Here is an 18,904-nt window from a genome sequence, read left to right as displayed (position 1 = left end):
ATATTCACTTATAGTTGACATACAGTATTATACAACATTAGCTTCAGGTGTACAGTGCAGTGATCAAGCCTCTTCCCCATCCATGATGCAAGACATGTGACCACCTAACACCCTACAAAATATTCACAACATTATCAATTACATTCCTTGAACTGTCCCCCATGTCCCCATGGCAACACTGCAGCTGCGTATTTATGCTGTCCAGCCCCCTTCCTAGAACTATAACTTTTACTTCACTGAACATAATTTACAGTGAGCATACTTTAAATGCTTAATATTTGTTAATAGTGATTCTCCCTTATTTGCCCTCAAATTATAATGAAGTAAGTTATCTTGAAGTTGGATTAATTTAAAATTCCATTTATGTTAATGGTTGTTTAGTATATTAATTATATAAAGGATAATGATATTTGAAGTATATGTTTCACTAAGTTATAAAATTATCTTTTTTGGAGACCTTTTAGGTTTTAATTTAATATAATTGCACTATAGGGCAAGTGTCAAGCTACCAATGCATATTGAGTTCTGTTAGAACTAATAAGTCTTGCTTTGTCAAGGAACACATGTGGAATCTTTTCTTTTTAAAACTATGCCCTAGAGTGTTAGTAGTAGTTTCTTTATTTGGCAGCTACAGAAAATTTTATTTCCACTGGTTGTAACTCAGTTGTTTTCTTTACACTGAATGTTTCTATTCATTGTAGGTAGGTTTAGATTGAAAAACTAATGATGGTAGTAAAGATCACATGAGATAATTTAAGGAATGGGAATAAGCAATTATTGCATGCCTACTGTGTACAAAATGCTTTGTCATTATTATCACTGCATCTAACATATTGTTACGAAATGCCAAGTGCTTTATATCTTTGTATATGTCAAAGAAGAAGTTTGGTCAATATTCTCTTGGTTCCTTAGTGCTATTTCCAGATTGTTACCTTTTCACTGTTGAAGCTTATGCTCTCCTGAGGAATAAGGCTCTCTTGAAGTTCATGGCACATTCCTACCACCTCTACGTTTCTTATTTCACATGCTGTACAGAACTCTTAGGCATTCCCATTTATTCAGTAAACACTGATATCTCAACTATTGTTATATTTCCAACCAAAGTCTTGCCATCATCCTAAGATATTTTAACATGCAAATGACTAATCCAGAATCCATTTGTTAAAAGACCGTTCTTGTACATTGTCAAGAATCAGTTGACCATAAATATGAGCATTTATTTCTGGAATCTAAATTCTATTTCATTGATGTATATGTCTATCCTTAGTACCACACTGTTTTGATTGCTGAAGCTTTGTAGTAAATTTGAAATTGGGAGGTATTAGTCCTCCAGTGCTTTCTTTTTCAAGATTTTTTGTCTATTTTGGGTCTTTTCCATTTCCATATGAATTTTAGAATGAGCTTGTCAATTTCTGTGAAAAAGCTAGCTAGAATTTTGGTAAGTTTTACATTGAATCTGTAATCAATTTTGGAAATATTGCTATGTTAACAGTATTAAGTCTTCTGATTTATGAACATGGAATAGCTTTCCATTTATTTAGATCTTTAACTTCTTTCATAAGTCATTTTTAGTTTTCGGAGTACAAGTATTGTACTTCTATTATTAAATTTATTCCTAGGTATTTTTTTATGCTGTTGTAAATGGAATTATCTTAATTTTATTTTTAGACTGTTCATTTTTAGTGTATAGAAATACAATTGATTTTTGCATATTGACCTTGTACTTTGCTAAACCCGTTTATTAGTTCTATTAGTTTTTTAGTGGATCCCTTAGTATTTTCTATATGTGAGATTATGTCATTGGCAAATGTAGTTTTTATTTCTTTCTTTTCAGGATGGATCCTTTATATCTCTTTTTCTTGCCTAATTGCCTTGCAATGACCTCCAGTGTAATGTTGAACACCAGTGGCAAGAGTGAGCATCCTTATTTTCCTGATTTCAGGAGGAAAGCATTCAGTCTTTAACCATTAGTTATGATGTTAACTGGGTTTTTCATGGATCTCCTTTATCAAGTTGAGGAAGTTCCCTTCTAGCCCTAGTTTGTTGAGTGTTTTTATCATGAAAAGTGGGATTTTTTTCAGTGACTTTTCTGAGTCTATTGAAATAATCATGTGATTTTGTCCTTTATTCTATTGATATGGTATATTACATTAATTGTTTCTCAGATGCTAAGCCAACTTTATATTCGAGATAAATCCCACTTGATCATGGTGTATACTTTTTTTTTTAAAGTATGTTGCTGGATTTAGTGTATTATTATTTTGTTGAGGAATTTTCTGTCTGTATTCCTAAATATTGGTCTGTAGTTTTCCTGTGATGTCTTAGTCTGGTTTCGGTTGCAGGGTAATACTGGCCTTGTAGAATGAGTTGGGAAGTGTTCTTTCCTCTTCTATTTTTGGGTAGGGTCTATGAAGAATTAGTATTAATCTTTTTATAAAATATTTGGTGGTATTTATCAGTAAAACTATCTGGGCCTGGCTTTCTTTTGTGGGAAGTTTTAAAATTACTAATTCAATCTCTTGTTATAAATCTTTTCAGGTTTTCTATTTCTTCTTGAGTCATTTCCAGTAATTTATATCTCTATATGAGTTCTACTTTTACCTGAGTTATCTAATTTATTGACGTACAGCTGTTCCATAGTATTTACTTATAATCCTTTTTATTTCTTCAAGGTTGGTAGTGATGTCCCCTCTTAAATTCCTGACTTTAGTTATTCGAGTCTTCTCTTTTTTTCTTGGTTAGCCTAGTTGAAGTTTTGTCATTTTTGTTAATCTTTTCAAGAACCAACTTTTGGTCTTGTTGATTTTCTTTATTGTTTTCTGTTATCTATTTCATTAATTTCTACTCTGATCTTTTTTTTTTTAAAGATTGTATTGGGGAATTGGGGGAGGGGGACAATGTTGGGGAATTGGGGAAGGGGAGCAGACAAGTTGTTGTTCTTCAATCTTTGTTGTGGAGGGCGCCAGTCGCCATCTGGCTTCCCGTTGGTAGTTTGTGGCCTCTAAGCTCAAGGTGCTGTGTTCAGTCTTAGTTGCAGGTGGACGTAGTCACCATCCCATGCAGGAGTCCAACCAGCAGCCTTGTTGTGAAGAATGCACGCTCTATCCACTGAGCCATCCGGGTGGCAATTCAGCTCAAGATGCCAAGTTCAGTCTTAGTTGCGGGTGGGCATAGCCCACCATCGAACAGGCAGTCTTGTTGTTGCTGAGCCATTTTGCCACCTGTTGGCAGCTCAGCGACAACTCAGCTCGGGTGCAGCATCACTGGCCCATGTGGGAATCGAACCAGTGGCCCTGTTGCTCAGAGCTCGTGCTCTTAAGCCAACTCTTAACCAACTGAGCCACTTGGCCGAACCCTCTACTCTGATCTTTATATTTTCTTTTTTTCTACTTACTTTGAGTATAATATGCTCTTCTTTTTCCAGTTTCTTAAGAAAGGAACTGAGGTCATTGATTTGGTTAATTGAGAGTGGGCCATGCACCAGAGAGGGTTCTAGGTGCTGGGAATATAGGGGTCAAGAAGACAGAGGTTTCTGTGCTCATGGGCCTACATTCTAGTGGTGGGGGTGGAGGAGTAGAGGGAGGATGGGAGTGAACACAATAGACAGAAGTAGCTAATAATTAAAATAACAATAACTAATGATTATGTTTTCTTATTCTCATTTTCCCTCTCTCTCTCCCCCCCACTCCCCCATTTCTCTCTCTCTCTCTCTCCCCAGAGTGCCTGTTCAATATTTTCTCACTCTACTCAAATCTCCTTTTGCCCATGTCACTCTTAGTGATGCCCCTGCCTCCTAGCTTCACAGAGAAAATAGAAGCTATGAGATGGAGCTTCCTCCACTTCTTGTGACCCATCCTGCCAGCCTGCCTTATTTGGCATGCATCCTTTTTCACTTTTGCATTATCCTTTCTGTAACAGTGATCGTCCTCACGTTTTGGACTAATTTTAATTCTTTCATATGTTCTTAGGAGTCTCTTCTTCCTTCCTCTTTGGGGGCTTTGCTCAATTGATTATATTTCTCTCTCCTGGACCTTAAAAACCATTTTAATATCTTCTTTACAATAGCGTTTAAATGTTGAAGTTTCTTCCCCCCCCCCCAAAAAAAAAATCCCTGCTTTGATCCTGCTTCACTCCTGCCTTTCCTGCTCTTCTGTGATTGTCATCTCTCAAAGCCAGATTTCTGGAGCAGGTTGCCTGTCTTTTTTTATTTTTTATTTCTCTGTCTCTTTAACATCCATTTTAATATCTTCTTTACAATAGCGTTTAAATGTTGAAGTTTCTTCCCCCCCCCCAAAAAAAAAAATCCCTGCTTTGATCCTGCTTCACTCCTGCCTTTCCTGCTCTTCTGTGATTGTCATCTCTCAAAGCCAGATTTCTGGAGCAGGTTGCCTGTCTTTTTTTATTTTTTATTTCTCTGTCTCTTTAACATCCATTTACTTCCTAACCAACTGCAGCTGACTTCTGTGTCCTGTATTCTACTGAAACTATGCTTACGAAGGTTGCTGATTTCCTTCACTGGTATAAATTTTTTGCCGCTATCTTAAATTATATCATTGTTTCTTATACCTAGTTTAAAAACCCTGCTGCCTTAGAACCACAACAGAAATTTTTTAAAAATAAAGGAACATGAGCCCTGACCCCTGGAGATTCTGATTGAGCAGGACTGACGTGAGGTTCTGAAATCTACTGATTTCAAGTTCCTCAGGTTATTTCAGTGTGCAGCCAGAACTGGGGAACACTGTTCTCCAAAATATTTAATATAGTTCTTATCTAACCTAACTAGTGTTGGGTATGAATTGATACTGTAGACTCTTTCTTTTCTTTTCTTTTTTTAATTAATTTATTTTATTTTATTTTTATAAAGTGAAAGAGCAGTTTATTAGAAGAGAGTACATTTCAAAGAAATAGAGGTATGTCTGAGCAATAGAGAATGGCTCAAGGGCCATTATTAGAAGAGAAAGTACACTCCAAAGAGTTGGAGTAGGCTGCGCAAAAGAAGGAGCTCAAAAGACCTATTTTTTTTAAATTAAAGTTTACTGGGGTGACAATTGTTAGTAAAGTTTCATAGGTTTCAGGCGTACAGTTCTATATATCATATTGTGTGTTCATCACCCAGAGTCAGTTCTCCTTCTATCACCATATATTTGATCCCTTTTTCCATCATCTACCACCCCCTTTTCCCCCTTACTCTCTGTTAACCACTAACCTTTTGCCTTCTTTCTTGAACCCTTCTTTTCGAACCCTTCTTTCCTTGACTTCCTTAATAGCAGATTTAGCAGTCTCCCTCTATGCCCCTCCCCGCCTCTTCTTAACGCTCATACTTCTTCAGCCATTCTTCCTTAGTCACCTTTAGATCTTCCTGACAACCCCTTAAGAGCTCATGTTCTTCGGGGCCTTTTCTTATCACTAGGCCTTCTCATATCAGTCTGTATGCCTCCCTGATAATCTCAATCATTCCCAAGCTTCCAGTTATAATTTTTTAAGTTGATCATTTTCAGATCTGTATCTCCAGCCATCTTTTTTCTGAGCCTCAGATTTTTATATCCAGCAGCAGCTTAATATGTTCAAAACAAAACTCCTTTCTACCCCCTAAAACATGGGTTTCCTCCTTTTTTCTCTGTTTCAAATAATGGTACTACTATTTACCTAGATGCTGAAGCCCCAAACCTAGGAAACACCTTACTTTTTCTTTTCCCTCAAAATTACAAATGCACGTTTTACTTAGCGGTCCTGTTTTGGGAATTTATCCTACCGACATACCTCATACATACAAAGGAAACTGTCTATGTACTGAAAAGACTATGATGATGAATAAAAAAGTAAGAAACAGGACAGGACATACAAGTATATGCTACCTTTTATGTAATAAAGGGGACTATACTAAAATATAATTTAAATTTTCATGAAAATATGGTCATACATATATGTATATTTTCATAAACAAATCCTCAAAGGATGCATAAGAAACTAAAGAACCATGTTACTATCAAACTTTAAAAGATTATCGATGGGAAACTTCCTATATGATCATGTTTAAGTTCAAACTAAGCTTTCAAACTAAGTTCTAAGCTGAGAGCATGTTCTGAATCAATATTGTCTATATTTTGGTTTTTGTTGTCAGAAATATCTCCTATTTTTATTTGTGACCATTCTAGTCTTTGGCTAGTATCTCACCTGACTTGCTTATGTGACACAACCATTAATTACCCTTTCCTGTTTGTTCTACAGGTGGTATCTCTTAGTTCATAACTACTTATGATGTGTTTGGAATTGACTTCCTCACTCCTATCATAGTGACAAGTCTAATGTTTTGGGTTTTTAAAAAAATTTTATTGGAGAACAATGTGTTTTTCCAGGACCCATCAGCTCTAAGTCAAGTCATTGTTTCAGTCTAGTTGTGGAGGGTGCATCTCAGTGGCCCATGTGGGAATCGAACTGGCAACCTTGGTGTTATAAGCACTGTGCTCCAACCAACTGAGCTAACTGGCTGCCCCTGACAAGTCTGATATTTTCTATTCTTGGCTTTTGGTTTCGTTTGTTTGGTTTTAGGAATGATTTTTTTCTTCCATAGTGTAGCATGAGAGATAATCCAGCCATCCAGTATATATGTTTAAGATGCATTTCCAGTGTAAAAGAGGAAATATATTCATATAAGTCACTTATTTGCAAGGGCTTTGGACCATTGGTACTCCTTCACTATCAATTAGAAGTCTAGAAATTCAAAATTCATATAATTGGAATAATTTACAATTAATAATATGTCTTGCTTTTTTAGCTTTTGTTTTACATGCACTTAGAGGAGATTTTTATGGGGCAGAATTGATGGGGTATATATTGGGTTGTCGGAAAAGTCACAATGTATTTTTTCTATGTTTTTCATTGCAAAAATGTGTCATGACTTTTTGGACAACCCAATAGTATATCAAAAATGACTTTATGAGCCACATACTCATGTGTCTGATAACTGAAAATTATGTGTGTGCATTTTTATCATGCTGTCAAAACAAAAAGTTAATTTTGAGGCAGTTTATAAGAATACAAAATGCTGGTGTTTTATTCAACTTATTTTTATGTTGCTTTTATTATTTTCAGAATATTAAAAGGTGGCTGTAGTAATACTTAAATTAAAAAAAAATTCACCACAGGTTTTTATTTTCCTTTGAAAACCTATTGCCAACTGTCTCTGGTTTATTTGTTTTATAAAGGTGTTCTTAAGGACTATTTAAGAGAACTTCCTTCTCCTCTGATAACAAAGCAGCTTTATGAAGCTGTATTAGATGCAATGGCAAAAAATCCCTTGAAAATGTCATCAAATGGTTGTAAGAATGACCCAAGTGACTCTAAGTACACGGTTGACCTGCTGGATTGCCTTCCTGATGTTGAGAAGGTAAGCGCATTTTTCCTGAAAGCCAGCTAAGGAATTTTATACTTAGCTCCAGAGTTACAACAATTGTTTAGCTATTTTGACATTTGTGGCACTCGTGAGTTTTAGCTCTGTCTTTACTAAAGGCTTCTTAAACACTGTAAGTCTAGAAACTGCTTCTTAAACAGAATAAATTGAGAAAAAAATGTTGTCTTTTCTGTATATGATTTTAGCCTAGGCATGAATACTTCCATAAGTTTTTAAAGAGTATCTTATTATTAAAATCATATATGTTTATTATAGAATAACTGGGAATATATAGAAAAGAAGAATGGAAATTACAATGCTCAAAATCTAAAGGCAGCTATTGGGTTGTCGGAAAAGTCATGGCATAGTTTTTCTGTTTTTCATTGCAAAAATGTGCCATGGCTTTTCCGACAACCCAGTATAATTAACATTTTGATTTATTTCCTTCTAGTATTTTTAAAATATGGTAACTGTTTTGGTGCACATGGCTAGCCTCAAGACTTAAGCACCCTCACCACCACCGTTTCTTTCCTCCTTGCCTCTTCCCCTTAGTCCCCTCCCCACAGCATAAATCTTGGGACCAGTGTCTGCAGAACCAGTCCTAGCCAAACTTTTAGCTGTTGTTTCTTAGAACAAAAGGGAAACTAAGGGAAAAAGATGTGGTTGCACTTGTCCAGATACAGCCGACTTTACCTATATTTCTTATAATGTGAGGGCAGACAGGGCAAGAGTTAGTGGGTAGAAATTTAAGGCCAAAAGCTTCATTCGGTAGTTTACTGCAGTTTTTCTGAATGTCCTGTGTTCTGTCCAATTAGATTAGACATTACTACTCCTTTGGGCAGGGGGAAGGAGACAGCTATAAAGAGGTGGGCAGATGCCGAAGGGTGGGGTGAAGGGGTAGAAATATTCCCTCACCAATAAAAGGTATAATTATAAGTGTCATTTTATATGTAAGTGAAGAAATGAGTGTCAGCAAATTTAAATTACTTGCCCAAAGTTATATAGCTTTTGTGAGTGTTATAATCTGTGACATGAATTTAGGTCTGTCTGGCCCTAAAGCTCATACATATATTAACATCTTTCTAAAAAGTCTGCATAATATTTCATTGAGTGGATTTGACATATCACTATTTTCTTTTATATAATATGTAGGTTTTGAACCTATATGTATATATTTGTTCACAGGTTTTTTTTAATCTAGAATTACTTATTTATATAAGAATCCCGGTGGAATTGCTGATTTGAATGATGTGAACATTTTAAGGCTCTTTTTTTTTTAAGGCTCTTAATACATATTTTTAGATTACTTTTCAAAATGGGCAAAACAATTACATTTTTTGGCTCATCTTATTTAGTACACAAAAAAGGATTTCTTAATTTTAAGTTTTACTTTTTGGTTTTCTATTGAAAGTGAATCTAATATAAACGTGTGTGTGTATGTGTGTGTGTGTGTGTGTGTGTGTGTGTGTGTGTGTGTGTGTACCAGTGTGTGGCAGGTTTTGATTTCAAAATATCAATTATATTCTTCTCTAGCTTTCATTTTATCTTCATTTCTTCCCTGCACAGCCAAACATTGAGAGAATGTTTATTCCGGCTGTCATCACTTCTTTACCACTCATTTACTACTCAACACATTGTAATCTGGCTTCCTACCCTATCTCTCTGGACTTGTTCTTGCCAAGGTTACTAATGACCTTCTAATCACCAAATCCAGTTGTCACTTTTGGCTCCAGAACTATTATGTCATTTTGTTTTTCTCATACTATTTTAAAATTACTGGTTTAGTTTTCATTCATTTCTTCAAAACCATTTTGAAGAAGAAATTACACAGTCATTTAATTTATTAAATGATTGATCATATGCCACTACTTCAAAATAACATCACTCCTTTCCATAATGCCTTAAACCTCAATAACCATTCCACTTTTTGATCAAACTCTCCTTACTAGTTTCTTCAAGGATTAAAATTTTTTTCAATAAATTTGCTTTCCTAACTATACTATGCTTCCCTTTTCCATGGGTTGTCTACTTAAAATATTTACTGGCTAAGAAGGACATTGTTCTTTTTCCTAATCTGGATCACGATAGAACCTGGCCACGTTCTGAAATGGTTAGCTTCCTAGATTTAAGGGTGCTGGTCCCCTACTTATGACTACAGGATTTATCTGTACTTACAAATGAACACTCTTACCCTAATCCCTTTTTCATCCTAGCCTTTGCTGTTGTTATTTTAGGGTAGGGAAGGAAGGAAAACATTAATGGCATATTTACCTCAGAGCTCCAGCTGAAATTTGGAATGTATTCATAGGCATTTTATAAAGAGTGTATATTTTAACCGTTTAGTGAATCGAATTATGTCCTTGGAACCTTTAGGGCCCTTTGTAACATTTCTATAATAAAATATGCTTCAAGTTCCAAACATCCAACTTACAAGCAAATCTTTGAAATAACCTTTTAAAAAGTGACAAGATGCCTATCTGTATTTTCTACTCTAAATTGTGTTCATGAATTTGCCCTTATATAATGGTATTAATTGAAATTTAATTTAATTTAGGCAACCTTAAAGATGTTGTTGGATCATTTGAAATTGGTGGCTTCTTATCATGAAGTGAATAAGATGACCTGTCAGAATTTGGCCGTGTGCTTTGGACCAGTATTATTAAGTCAGAGGCAAGAGACTTCCAACCATAACAACAAAGTCTTTACTGATTCCGAAGAACTTGCAAGTGCTTTGGATTTTAAAAAACATATTGAAGTTCTTCATTATTTACTTCAACTCTGGCCAGGTAAATGATTCTGTAGAAATATTTTTCTCTTTCAATGATCTGACTTTGAATAAGCTAATCATTAAATATGCCCATATATGATCGAAGGAAATCTTTTCTAGATTTTGCTTTTTTAAATAGTAGTGAATTGAAACCTACCCTTTAGATTTCTCCATTTAAATTTGCTGCTTTTGCTGATAGTATTATAGACATATAGGTCAATGTACATATTTTGGACTTGGTCAGATCTGGATTTGGACCCTGGATGTGTCACTAATTAGCATTCTGACCTTGGGCAAGTTCCTTAACATCTTAAAGCCTCAGTATTACCTTCTGTCATATGGATTTAATAATGTGCTTATAGAATTTATAGGAGGATTAAAGAAAAAATTTTGTATGTAAGGTGCTCCGCACAGCTCTTGGCAAATAATAGGTACTCAGTAAATATTCATTGTTTTACCCTTCTCATTTTCAGTTCAACTGGTATGAAGCAGAATTTATATTTCACCTTAAATCAGTTCTTCTTCCTGACATCTTTACTGTATTCATGATTATTCTTGAAATTATATGGGCTTGAGTTGACAATGATCTCTAATCTTTTCATCTTTCTTATTCATCCCTTGTTTCAGTCGGTAACGAAAGGCTGACAGTTATTTTCCTAATATATCTTATATAGTTTCAGAGCTAACAGGAATATGTGTTTAATTTAATTAGATGTTCTATAAAAGATCCTGTATTTAAGTTCCAAAAGTTCCTTATCCTGCAGTAATCCTGCTCCCCTTTCCCACCCTGCAAAGGACAAAACACGAAAGTACGGACTTAACATATTTAGTGACGTGCACAGAGGTAAAATTACCTTGGCCCCAGAGTCAGGCTTGGATTCGGGTCCAGATTGTGTCACGCATCAACAGTGTGGGCTCAGGCAAATACTTTGGTTTCCTGAAACCTCAGTTAGCTTCTCTATATAAATTGTGCCTCCCTCAGAGTTATTGTGAAGAGTGAGATAAAGCATCTGAGGCAATGAGCAATGCGTTCAGCATAAAGTTAGCCCCCAGTAAATGTGCTTTGTTACTCTTTTATAGATATATATGAGAAGGAGAGATCAAAGTACAAAGGAATGCTTGAGTTAGTCTTTTAAAATAAATCTAGTTTTGGTCCTGCCGAGTGGCACGTTGGTTAGGAGCTGGCTTGGGACGCCAGCTCTGAGCAGCAGGGCCCCGGATGCTGCACCCTCTACAGCTAAGATGGTGAACAACAGCTCAACCTGGAGCTGGGCTGCCGTGAGTCACCAGTGACGGCGTAGGCTGCAGTGGGGCTGCAGTGGGCTGCTGTAAAGCTACCGTGAGTGGCTGGCAGCCAGCGTGAGCGGCTGGCAGCAGGTGTGAGCTGCCAAGAGCCGCCGTGAGCGGCTGTCCAGAGGCCGGCGACCGATCTGCCTCACCCCGGGAAGAGCGCAATGATAATACCAACATGGGCCAGTGAAGCAACGTCCTCCACAACTAGACTGAAGAACAAAAGGACAGCAACTTGTCTGTTCCCCTTCCCGCAATTCCCCATTGCTGTTCTCCTCCCCCAATTCCCCAATAAAATCTTAAAAAAACATAAAATAAAATAAATCTAGTTTTAAAAAGTGACTTAAAAATTAAGCTAATAAAAATTTTCAGCTTTTAAATTTGGAAAGTTAAAATTTTTGCTTTCTTTTAAACACAGGCTTAAAAATCTTCTAATTTATATTTTTAACTGAATTAGTATGTATTATTAATTACTCAAAAATCCAGAGTCAAAGAGTCAGTTATTCATAAATTCAGAGTCAAGATTCTCTGGATAATGGATCTGATTTCATCATTTGTTGCCCAACATAAGGGATCTCTCAGGTTGAAGTTTCAATGTGTGTTTCCTAGCTTTTCCTAAAACTGCTTTAACTCTAAAAACATCAGAAATCGGGAGAGGAGCCACCCTATCATTCTAATCACAAATGAAAACTTGCTTGCCTGGAGATAGTATTAAGTTTATTGTAAGTACCTGAGTCCTTGATCATTAATTCTATACCAGAGGTAAATGTTACTTCATTATTTTGTACTAGCCACCTTAGTTGTGGGTGTAGAGGCAAAAATTAACTTAAACCCTATCTTGTAGAAAAAGCAGATCTAGATTTCAGATTCACTGTATTTCAATGACAACCTTAAACAGCTGACTCCTAGTTTAGTAATACTTTATTCCAAAGACTTGTGGTGTTGGATTTAAAAATATCTGCCTGCTTTTATATAACTTTTTCTTTTTCTTTAGTTATATGTAGTACCTCAGACAAAGGACAGAACAGAGCAGAAAGATGAGAGGAAACAGCAGTTAGTTTTGCCCTCTATATCATTTGATTTTGAATTCAAGAAAAGGCAGAAATCAAATAGATGTAATGTCGTTACTGAGTCTGAGAAAATTGATGGTGACATAGAGAATGGGCCACAGCATATTGACTTGGTGAAGGCCTGTCTCATGTATTCAGTAGGAGGTTTTGGCTTTCCTTGCTATGCATAGCTTATTTTTCTTTTTGGAATTTCCCCTACTCCAGAGGTAAAAACAGTTGGTTCCATTCCCCCCACTCAGCTTCCTTTTTACTTGCTTAACTTTTTGTTTTATTTTTTGTTTGTTTTGTTTACTTTTAGGCAAGCTTATACCTTGCTTTGAGCTTTCCATTTAATAAATTTTGTCTTTAGGGTGATAAGTTAGAACTCTAGCCTATTGGCACTGGAAGTTAAAAATCATCCTGCCAATGGTTTTCCAGATTGCCTTTTGCCAAAGCGCTAAGGTTTGTTTGGAAGCAGCTTTGGGGCCAGATTGGCAACAAATGGGGGAATAAAATGGAAACACACTTCCCTTTTGACCCAAACAGTCTTTTCATCTTTTTTATTTAGTGGGTTTTTACAAAATTGTTGCTTTTTGAAAATAGGTTTGCTGTTTTAAGAAGAATATTGAAAATTACTGCTTGGCCACTATAGGCCGTCTTTATAGATGGGGAAATAACTTTAGAGAGAGTGTACCTCCAGACCAGCTGTTTGCTGTATCACATTTTCTATTATGAGTAGATTTGGGGCAGGTTTTTTGAAAAAGCTATTAACTTTCCCTAATCCTTTTTGTTTCATTTTTCTCACTAAACTAAACATCCTGAGATCAGGGACTACACTTTACTTACTCTTATCTCCCAGGTCATAACAGAGCACTCGGCACTAACTAGACAATATATTCTATTAAATGAGGCAATTATACTATGAAATATTTTATATTTTTATGGTGATTAACAATATAAATCTATTGGTAGAAAACAAGATAAGAAAAGTAAGTTTTTTAGTACTTACCATTATATTTTGAAAGTTTTTCAGCAACCTAATAGGCTGCATTTTTCATTTTATTCTGTTGAAGGTGGGTAGTCAACAGTGCGGAAAACTAGAACTTTTCTTTTGAGGTTATAATTAGCCATTTTATCTGCATAACTAATAGGAAACAGTTCCACCATCAGTAGTTTAAAAAGTGAAGTTAATTTTTCAGAATTGAATTTTTAGTCTAAAAGATATAAATATTATTATAATAGGTTTTGTAAATAATTTCCAAGAAAATAATCCAAAAGTAATGTTTGAATGAGGACTTTGTTAAATGACTTTAAGGAGGTGGCAACGAAATAAATCTGAGTTTTGCAGGTGAATGTCAGAGAATGAAGGCACAGAAGACAAGCTTAAACAGAGTCAAAATGTTTTACTTTGGATCGCAAAGCAGATGACCTCAAGGTTAGCAGAGCTGGGTTGGTGAAAACAACAGGCATGACACTTAAGCACTAACAAGGGCAAGAATAGCCAGAAAATGAAGGGAGAAAAGCAAGGACACTTAGTGAAGATCAGCTAGAGGAGAAAAAGGAACATAAATAATTAAACAGTGCAAAAATTTAGATATCCATTCTGCAGTTACATTAGTTAATGGCATGGGACATTCTGTATTAATACTGTTATTAAAAATCAATTTAAAGTAATACCAGACCTTTATTTTCTAGAAAATTTTAAGTTAAGAGCTTTTAGCTATTTGTAACGTTATATGACAACCATTATGAAAATGTGGATAAATAGAAATGTTAAAAGAAAACATACCTATATACAGTTATCAAGTATTTTAATAAAATCTAAGTAAAAAAAGTATGTGATTTCTGAAAAATGCTGTGAATATCACTGTAAGTCTGGAAAACTAGAACCATATACATGTTTGTATTGTTTTTCAATTATTTGATTTTGTGAAATAGGAAACAAGCATTCAGTGTATCTTGGAGAGGGCGAAGTTGGTGCGTTAATTGAAAATATGTTCCCTTTATCTGAGAGAAGGGAAGTATAAATGGAGAGGCACTTATTAACAGAGAATAAACAAGCAGAAAGGAAAAGGTATTATGGACAGGTTTTAATAGCTATGCCTCAACATTTAAATTAAGTTTGTTTTATATACAGAAGAGTCTTAGGTAAATGTTTTGTTCAATATACGGGGAAGAGTAAATGGTGAAGCCTTGGTTCATTAGGAAATAATGTGTGTCTCTATGGTTATCTGTACGGCCAGCACAAAGCACACCCTTAGAAGAGATAGTCTTGATATGAGGAATGTTATTTGAGATTGTTAGATACCTCACCGGAATGGGAAAATAAAATATCTGTACTATTTTCAGGAAATAAATGAAGACTATTAGTAGCTAATGCTGTATAATCGAACTCAGGTAACAAGTGATCAAGTCTAGTATTCGTGCATTTTATCAAAGTGAAATTTGGGCTGCTTAGTAAAGTAAATTATGACACTGCTGCTAATAGAACTGCAAAAAAAACCCCACAAAGGTCAGAACTTTTGGAGTGAGCACTTTAGATGCCTTTGCCTCATTTGGATGTTTGCAGACAAAGGAACTTTTTGTTTTGTTTTGTTTGTACACCAACATGCCTTGCCTGCTTTTTGCTGTAGCTTTTAATGTAGAAGCTACCAGCCTAGCTACTGTTTGAATTACAGCTAGATAATAATTAACTTGCACAGAAAGTTAATCAACATTGGAAATTTGATTTGTTTGGGGGTGTTATGATATAGCATGAATTACCACCACTGAGCATTCTACTAGCTTCTCTCCCTAATCTTGATTATGTCTGGTGATAGAAAAAAATAATTATGGAATGCTTTCTTTTGATAGTGTGCATGTTTTTGTTTTAATGCATGTTTTGTAGTTGATTATTAAATAGCTTATCTTTAGCTCTGTTTTTTTAAGGCCAGTTGGATTACTATCACAAAGCAAATTTATTGTTTGTTTCTAGTGCAACGTTTAACTGTCAGAGAATCAACAGACGATTTGTTCCCAGAGCACAAGTCTCCTCTAAATTATTTGAGGAGGAAGAAAGAACGACCTTACATGTTAAATTTGAGTGGTACTGATTCATCAAGAGTAGTCAGGCCACGTCAAAGCAGATTAGACAGTCCACTTAGCAATCGTTATGCAGGAGACTGGAGCAGCTGTGGAGAAAACTACTTTTTAAATCCAAAAGAAAATTTAAATGATGTGGATTATGATGACGTCCCTTCAGAAGATAGAGAAAATGGAGAAAATTGCAGCAAAATGTATGGACCAGATATAATGATTGAACAGCCAATTCCCATGTCCAAAGAGTGCACATTTCAGACATACTTGACAATGCAGACAATTGAGTCTACAGTGGATCGAAAAGTCAATCTCAAAGATCTACAAGACAGTATTGATACTTTGATTGGAAATCTGGAGCGTGAGCTCAACAAAAACAAGCTTACTATGAGTGTTTGAGATTGAGATTTTTTAAATTAGGTTTTCATAATGTTTTAAAGTTTCCAATATTTCTCACTTTCTTATACCTCTCACAGTAATGTTTTATTTTTTAAATTCTTGAAACCTCCAATTAATTTTAATAAGTTAAATGTGATTCAATTAAGAATACCATTCATTAATATAATTTTTGCTTATCTCATTAGAAAATTTTTCTTGGGGTAAAGATAACCTGGACTGCTTGTGAATATTTTAATAAATCTTGCCAATTCTATGGAGATAACTTTAAATGCACTTATAAGGTTCATATAAGTTATTAGCATCTGAAGATTTTTGTGCTTTATAGGAACTGCTCTTCTGTAGCTGAAGCAGATGTTCCTTTGAGAGGAACATTGCAGCTGCTCAGTTACATTTGCAGTATGAGGCCATTTCACTGCAACATCATTTGTTCACATTTCATTTGCAATGCAAATGCTGCTATAAGAAAACCTTTTTATAAATAAAAGTAAAATTATGCAAATATTAATGTATTCTATATTAACATTCAGTAATTATTTAAGCTTATAAAAATTAAATATTTTTATAATCCTGAAAATATGTATATATTTATAAGTACATATATGTATAGATATTAGAATGGGGGAAGCGATTGGCTGCAGAATCACATGTATCTTTAAAGTATGTATGTCATGAGGCCAAAATCATTAGCTTAAAAATGTCTTTTTCAGGGAAAGAACATTTAAGTTAAAGGAGGAGTTGCATAGAAACACATGAACCAAAACACTAGTAGACTCATCTGAATAGAAATATTTAATAGAGTTCCTTTTTTTGATTTACAGAAACTCACAATATCCCCAGTGAGAAGTCATCTTTTAAATTGAAATTCTCTAACTTCTAAGTTATAGAGGATTAAGTGCCCAGATTTCTTCACTGGTGACAGATTATAAAAATCTTCATTTATTCTATGCATTTTTATGTTCTGCTTTTTAAAAAAAAAGTAATTATACATAAAGCGTATTTATTTGTAGTAGTACATTTATAACATTGACTTTATAATTACCCTCATTTGTTTCTAAAGAAATCTTGCCAGCATACTACATTATTGATTTTTAACTTATTTTGGCTAAGTATATTTACAAGGTAGTCATTATAGCAATCACAGCAGTGTTTGAAAATGTACATTTAGAAGACTTTTTTTATTAAATTGGAATGTATTTTTAAAAATTTTTATACCTACAGAATGTGTAATTTTAAAATTATAAATAAAATTTCAATTACCAACTTAAAGATGTAGCAGCCATTAAAAAACCAGACTTCTTGATGTTTTTCTAAATATGAAAGTATTTAACTATTTCTATGCGATATACATTGGTAAACAGAACACGTTATTTAATTTGAAAACTCAATTGTTAAGAAAAACAGATAAATTATTTTTATATGAAGTTTTCATTTTTTAAAGCTTTGTATAACAGTCCAGAAGAATACCAAAAGAATATGTGACAGGTATATATATTGAGTAAACAGTCAAAAGAAATGTGCTTTAAATAATTTGTAAGGAGATTGTCTCAGTCTTCTTCCTTTTGTTTGCTATATCATGTATATTATATGAATTGAATAAGTTGTTCCAAAAATGTAAAAGTTTTATTAAAATATTATTACCTTGGTGTCATGCTATTAATTATAATGATTTTAAGGCTCACTTATTTTAAGGTCATTCTTTTTAAACAAACATGTTAAAGTATTGGACTGTCATATATTATCCATAAATACATGTAATAACTTTTTTTTGTTCAAAATTGAATTTTCCAGAATCTGATATACTTTACAGGCCATAACTTATTTTGTTACATTATTTTGGATGGGAATAGTTTTAAAGTTTATCTCTGCCATTTTAAATAGAAAATTCAAAATGTTTTTGTTGTCTAGATCAGTCATAAATATAAACCTCTGTGATTGACTGCTGTATTCAGTAGTGCTCAATAAGTTTATGCCTTTATTTTAAATGGCTTTTTAATTCAAATCTTTTTTGAATTTTTGTACCTGCATTTTATAATCTCCTGGGATCTTCCTACACAGTTTGTCAGTTGTCATTCCTTTCAAAGCCTGCCAGCCCTATTGTTTTTTAGGATTAAGAACAATTTTAATTTTAGTGCATGTACCTGAATAAAAATTTTAAACAATTCAGGTGGATAGAAACTAAAAAGTAAAAGTGTTCCTTCCTACACCAGTCCCATTTCTCAGAAGTAACAACCATTTTTTAAAAAAGTTTGTTGAGGTAACATTAATTAATAACATAATATAAATTTCAGGTGTACATTTTTATTCTTCAGGTACTACCTCCATCACTTGAGGTTTATTGCTACTGTTTCTTGATTTGTCATTTAAGCAGTGTCTGTTGATTGTTCATTATGAATGACAAGCAATTTAGCTCATTCCATTTCTTTTCCCCATTTTATGTTTTCAGCTCTTTTGGCTTCCTTTATAACTTTAGTAATGTTATTTCTTGATCTGTCAGTTTTAAACAGCATCTCTTGACTCCCGTTGTGGAAATGACCAACCCTGTACTGTCCAACTCATTACTGCCTTTTTCCACCTAACTTCTCTAAGTTATACTATTAGTTTTTATAATCAACATAAATAGATATATAAAAACTTAGGTTTTTCCTTTATATATTGATTCTAAAAGCCACAAATCAATGACTAGCAGCTATGTGCTAGGTTATGCAAAAGTATTCAGAGGTAAACCAGGTGATTTTATCTCCTACATATCCTACATATTATATCCTAAAGTCTATGCTGATTTAAGCAGAATATTCCATGCTAAAGGTCAAATGGATTATTTTATCTTATAGCCATCAACTTCTCCAAATCATGCTGTGTGTTATTTGCTTCATAATTGGGTCATGGCTTTTGGAGATTTTTGGTTTTCCCTGGAGTAATAGCTGGGTTTTTTTT

At 34.3% G+C, this 18,904-nt stretch overlaps 1 protein-coding gene across 5 annotated transcripts in view; it reads left to right on the top strand.

Moving 5' to 3' along the window:
* The window catches only part of SYDE2 (synapse defective Rho GTPase homolog 2), a 61,245-nt gene that overhangs the window by 30,079 nt on the left and 12,262 nt on the right, over positions 1-18,904 (top strand). Inside the window, exons 5-9 of one of the 5 annotated variants that reach the window (XR_002122121.1) lie at positions 7,206-7,387; positions 9,945-10,176; positions 13,845-13,931; positions 14,846-14,893; positions 15,471-15,557. Coding sequence is in view for 4 of the 5 variants with exons in the window: in XM_019626412.1 (XP_019481957.1) it covers positions 7,206-7,387; positions 9,945-10,176; positions 15,471-15,970 (914 nt within the window). In the remaining variant the exon portion in view is untranslated. The other 4 variants (XM_019626416.1, XM_019626412.1, XM_019626415.1 and 1 more) reach the window with 4 other exon arrangements.

Source organism: Hipposideros armiger, unplaced genomic scaffold, assembly GCF_001890085.2.
Source record: "Hipposideros armiger isolate ML-2016 unplaced genomic scaffold, ASM189008v1 scaffold_675, whole genome shotgun sequence".
NCBI lineage: Eukaryota > Metazoa > Chordata > Mammalia > Chiroptera > Hipposideridae > Hipposideros > Hipposideros armiger.
The sequence above is the reverse complement of the archived record's forward strand: the minus strand, read 5'-3'. Positions and strand labels throughout refer to the sequence as shown.